At 32.6% G+C, this 6,000-nt stretch overlaps 1 protein-coding gene across 4 annotated transcripts in view; it reads left to right on the plus strand.

Moving 5' to 3' along the window:
* Positions 1-4,379, plus strand: part of Rab23 (RAB23, member RAS oncogene family) — a 31,538-nt gene extending 27,159 nt beyond the window's left edge. For all 4 annotated transcript variants that reach the window (XM_071613294.1, XM_027938186.2, XM_071613296.1 and 1 more), the window contains one exon: positions 2,173-4,379. In XM_071613294.1, the coding sequence (XP_071469395.1) occupies positions 2,173-2,312 (140 nt within the window). In that variant the 3' untranslated portion in view covers positions 2,313-4,379. The remainder of the gene's footprint in view (positions 1-2,172) is intronic.
* The last annotated feature ends 1,621 nt before the right edge of the window (positions 4,380-6,000 follow it).

Raw genomic sequence — 6,000 nt, forward strand, 5'->3', positions numbered from 1 at the left:
CAGATGTGTGTCACTGTGCAAGGCTATTGTTTTTTCTTTTACATGTTAAATGCTAGCAGAACTTCAGCATTGCCTAAAGAACAAGTGTGTTGTCTTCTCTTTTACAGTAACTGTTGGTGTATGTTGGTTTCCAGGGAGATGAGAGCCAAATGTGCTGGTTCTAAAGTTCTGTGTAGTCTCTTAGGGACTTTGTTATCTATATTCTGTCCTTTTTCCTTGGCTCTGGCTTTTTTTATTCTTCCATTTTTATTGCATATATGACTGCCATTGGACATCTCAAATGCCTTGTGAACAAGATAGGACTGTTGCATGAGTCTATAGTTGGTCTGGTCTGCTTGGCCCCCTTCATGCCTCCTTCTAATTCACTGATTGCCTTCACGCCAACATTTAAAGACAGTTTGTCCATTCTCATTGTAGCTTCATGCATCGCTATACACCCCATTTGCTGGGTTCTGCCGTTTGTTACTTATATTGAGAGTGACCTCTCTTTCCCATCTTTTTTCAAAGAACAATTCATTCTTCAGGGATTACCTAGAAAGATCTCTCAGCTTTTTATCTGGCTGAAGCCACAGCCTTCATACTTTTCCTCTAACAGAACAGAAATTAAAGTCCAGGGCATTGTCAGATGTCCAGTTCTACTTTCATGTAGTTTTTCGTTCTTATGAAATTCTGTATTATGATATCATATGAATGAATCAAATTTAATTAGTTCTTCCTTTGAACCATCTATGAGATCTTGTCTCTCCTTTCTGACACTTAACATATAATGTCTCTAGCATTACTTATCTGTATTCTGTCTTATCTCACTTATTAAGTTGCAAACTTCTTGTGGGCCAAAATTGGTCATGTTTGTATCCCTGATATTGTTTATTGTGTCTGGCCCAGAGTTTTGTGTATCATACATGCTAAGTAGTTCATAAATTGTGTGTGATTTACGTTTTGTGACTAGCATAGTTCAAAATGTGAATTAAAATAGAAAAGGTTTCTGTTTAGTTCATCTCTTCTTATCTACTGTTGCTGTAGACCACTTTTTTAGCCAACATAGGAAAAATCTATATTACACCAGCTTTTACATGGCAATGTTATTATTAATATAAATTCTCACAAGTACTGTTGTTAAGTACAGATCAGGTATTCTTGAGGAAGTTATGTGGTATATAATGAATAAATGAAGTCATTAAAATGATTATATTTGCATATTCTAAATTTTGAAAATAGAAAAAGATGTGTGTAGAAAAAGACATGTAGTGTATGCCACAATTTGGGTAGAACAGGATAAAAGATATATATATGTGTGTGTGTGTGTGTGTGTGTGTTTGTGTGTTTCTAACTACATCTGCATAAAATATCCCTGGAAGGATACAAAGGAAAACTGCTAACATGTTTGCCTCAGTGAAAGAAAACTGGCAAGGTAGGGTGATGAAAAGGAACACTTCACTGTGACCTCCTTTGTACCCTGTGTATTCGTTTTTTAAATTGTAGATGGGCTGCTAAAATTTTTCCGTGTTGCCCAGGCTGGCCTTAAACTATCAGTCCTCCTGCCTCAGTATCGAGTGCTGGGACTAACAGTGCACACTGTCCATGCATAAATTCGTATTAAAACATGCATACACACACACACACAAAAAAAAAAAATTTCAGTACTAAAATACCCATTGACATCTCAATGGATAAAGATAAACAAAATATGTTATCTACATACAATAAAATATTATCCTTAAAAAGCAAGGAAATTCTGTAGTATGCTATCATATGAATGAATCAAAGATATTACACTAAATGAAATAAGCCAGACACTAAAAAACACAGTATGATTCCATTTATATGAAGTAGTCAAAGTCACAGAGACAAAAAGTAGATTGGTAGTTGCCAGGGGCTGATGGGAGGGAGAATGTCGAGTTATTGTTAATAGGTATAGAGTTTCAGTTTTAAAGACACAAAGATCATGGAGATGGATGGTGGTGATGGTTGTATAATATTATGAATGTCCTTAATAGCACTAAACTGCACACTTAAAAAAGGTTAAGATAGTATATTTTGTTATTTATACTTCATTATAATAAAAACTGAAAATGATTATAAATACTTAAAAATATTCTGATATACTAATAAGCTGGATGCAACAGGTAACTAGGGTGTATCAATCTCTGTGTTTTCCTTCAATTTATACAGGTGTCTTTAATACATCTGGTGGAAGTCACTCGGGTCAGAATTCAAGTACTCTTAATGGTGGAGATGTCATCAATCTTAGACCTAACAAACAAAGGACCAAGAAAAACAGAAATCCTTTCAGCAGCTGTAGCATACCTTAAAATATTTTAGGGATGAAAAAGTTGAATTATATTGTACACTTCACTAAGAAACACATCCAGCTGTCACAGTATGCTACAAGTGTTTTAGCAGTCTTTGTACCTAATGGCTTTCTGAAAGCTGACAGATTTAAACATTGCTCTGCAGTGCTTTTCAGAATGTAGAGTGAGACCTTTGGTGGAAAAATTACTGCCCTGTGGAACTCATTTTAATTTTTTTTTTTTTTTTTTTTTTACATTAGACGAGGCTTCTCCTGTTTTTGAAGGAATGCTATTATGAAATGTCAAAAACAGGTTTTGCTGAATTTTAAATGCTGGAAAATATATATGCAATGCCTAAATATATTGGTACAGATTTTAATATGAATAAAGGAAAAGAAAACAAGCATTCTTTTTCTGAAATTGGCCATCTAGCTTTTCTAGATAATAGTGTTGAACCCGAATACTTAGGAAAAATAATGCTGAAAGGCAAACCCTAAATCTTACCAGACTGCACTAGTATGTATTTTGGCAATGTTACTTGTGCAATATCTAAAAATTAGAATGTGGAAGTGTGCATGCAGATATCTGGTACTGAAGCAAACTGAAGGTATGTGCAGTATTTAAGGGAATGTAGATTTTAATTAATTCATTTGTAAACCATTTACACAATGTGTACGTTTTTATTTTCAAATGAAAAGTTCCTGACATATATTTTGCAAAATGAGCTTAGATTTAAAATGTGCTTTGTGCCAAAAATATCACCTAATTTTTACAGTGCTTTACTATCAAAATTTTTATTGTTTATAGTGTCTTTTAAAAGCAGTTCTCTGATAGGCAGATAAAAGGGGAATATAAATATTTTTATTGCTAGAGCATCTTCCTGGTATGAGACTTATTGCAAAATCTTTTCTGTGTGGTCACTGTAAACATGGTGCATTCATGCTGTCATAGGTTAGCCAAGTCCCAAGAAGGTACACTGTTCATGCACGGTCATTCAGGAGGTCCTTCAAAGTTTGTGCATCTAGCACCTTTTGCTGCTGACTGAGAACCCAACTTTGAACTTTTAAGAGTATGCTAACTATTTTTAAAATATGATCTTTAGTCCTAATCTAAGTTAGGGATTTTATAATAACCTGCAACTCTGAAGCATCCTTTTGTTTACATACTTTCATATATTATTTTACCATTCTTGCTTAAAAATTTCTATAACCTTTGGTTTGTTTAGCACTTTCTCAAGAGCTGTCAGCACCACATACAGAATAATATAAGAAACAATCTAATATGAAAGGATGTATCAGAGCATAAATTTTGTGACTTGGGACAGTAGCCTTTCAAACAGAGATAATTGCATGAACTGTGTAATCGATTGTAATTCTGATTATCATTCATCCGTGGTTGTTTTTTAATATATAATTAACCCATTTCAATATATCTCCTTTTTACAGGATTTTAAAATATGCAAAAATTTCTCTTGAATAATGTGTCATGAAGTCATTTTCATTATTTATACTAAATACATGTGTTTTATATATTTTTCTTTTTTTAAGTCTTCCATCTGCACCACCCTCATCCTTTTGTCCAGATTAATATTGAGAACATGTAGAATTTCCTGCAGTATGTCTTGGTTAAGTGATCAAGTATGAATGTTTGCTTTTCATAATATTGAAATAATCCGGCATTATCTATTTCAAAGTAATATAAAAGTTTATTTTTATGTCATCAGTTGTTACCACTCCCATTGCTGGCAGTGGGACAAGTGTTGGGGGATAAACTCAGCTTCTTACAATGATAACCTGCTAAGGAATGCATCTTTTTTACTCTTTAATTTTTGCACAAAAAATATTTGTGTCAAATAATCTCATGATCTTTATCAGAAGAAAAGTCTCTTGTTATATAATGTGTTGTAGTTCAATTTCATATTAATTGTGTGGATAAATGTGTGTTACTTCTCTGTATAAAAAATGTAATCTCCAATGATGATTGTAGTTATGTTTGGTTTATCCTTGTTTTTCCTTAAGAGAACTGAAGAGACCTAAATTTTTACTTGGCATTGTTATATTTTACACCTAATCATAATCATTTAAAATAAAAGGTCTGAAAACCAGTGATATGTTAAATAAGTTCTCAATTTAATCTTCTAAAACTTTAAAGATTGATATTTTTCCTTTGTGATCCTTTACTCTTTAAAGTAATTTTATTAACTTATCATGAAACTATGGATACTAAAGAGACACGACTAAGATTCTGGGTTAGCATGCATTTGTGCTCCAGTCTACTTTTATGGGTAATTTTTAGCATACAGACATATAGCTGTGGAACAACTGCCATATTTCAGTTCCTCTGGTTTCCTTTTTCAGTCTCTGCCTGTGAATTAAATAGTATGTACAAAATAGTCCATATAAGGCAATATATTTTAAAAGGTTCTTTTTACCTGTTCAAAATTGGTAGCACACGTGGTTTTTCAGAATAAAGCTTAACACTATTAAAAAGGACAAGCAACTTTCTTCTTTATGGAGTGAAGCTATGTGGTTGTTCCAAAGTTGGCAATGCATTGAGAAAGAAATCTCAGTAATATGTACTCCATTGCACCTGGGGCTTTAGGGACTGGGACCTTTTTTGAAAATCTTCTAGTGAGGAGTTGTCCTTAGAACCCAATGTTCTAACTTCAAACATTGTACTGTTTTAATGTAAGATATTGTTAGCCTCTTTTTCAAAGCTTTTGAAATAGTTATTATTTTCTGAAATATATCATTAGTGTATTTCTCTGAAAACAAAATGAACTGATGTGGTGAAAGCTTGTCTTTCATTGCACAGTCATTTGATAATCAGGTAGATTTCCTCAGTAATTATGAATATCGTGTACTTATTGTCACTCTTTAGGCTTTCATTTCATGTATATCTACATAAAATTGAATTTGTTTGTAAACAACAACAACAAAAAATATTTAAAACCCCAGTAGTCTTTAAGATACCCAGTCATCAAACACATGAGTAACTGGGTAATCTGACTATGATACTCTTTTACCAGCTAGTGCCCCTTTTTGGCTTTCTTTAAGTATCTCTAACAGAATGTTGGTAAATGGTATTTTAAAAATAAAAACTGGATTAAAAGGAAAACTGAACCACTTCTATATTTTTTGTGAGTAATAAATAATACTTTTGTAAATTTAAATGGAAAACCACTTGTATGAATTTGTACTGAGTAGCAGTTATGCCCTTAAGATTAATTTAAAATGTGCTATTTGATTAAAATTTCAGTGGAGATGAATTCCAATAATAATTTAAAAAACCATGCATTTCAAAGCTAGAATTTCATGTGATATGTGTGATGTTATCACCAAGGTGAAACTCAGTAGTAAAAGGTATAATGTGACTTCTTTAAAAATAAAAATAACCTAAAAATAGTTCATACTCCTGATCATGGATCAGTATGGAATATATTCATTTTGATAGTGGTTACTTAATGCAACTTAGTAGCACCATGGCATATAGATGTTTCTTCTAGCATTGTAGCAATATCATGCTTTTATTTTGTCTTGCTCTGAGGCTTTTAGTCCTCCAAATAACACATTTACTTTGTCTTGTGGTATAAAATAACCATACAGTTCTAATTGATTTCACAAGTTTTTTCCACATGTGAGCATGTGGTAGTATCTCTTACACATAAAAGCTTGAAGGAGCATTGTAACCCAGATTTTTCAGTTGCAAA

Source organism: Marmota flaviventris, chromosome 6, assembly GCF_047511675.1.
Source record: "Marmota flaviventris isolate mMarFla1 chromosome 6, mMarFla1.hap1, whole genome shotgun sequence".
NCBI lineage: Eukaryota > Metazoa > Chordata > Mammalia > Rodentia > Sciuridae > Marmota > Marmota flaviventris.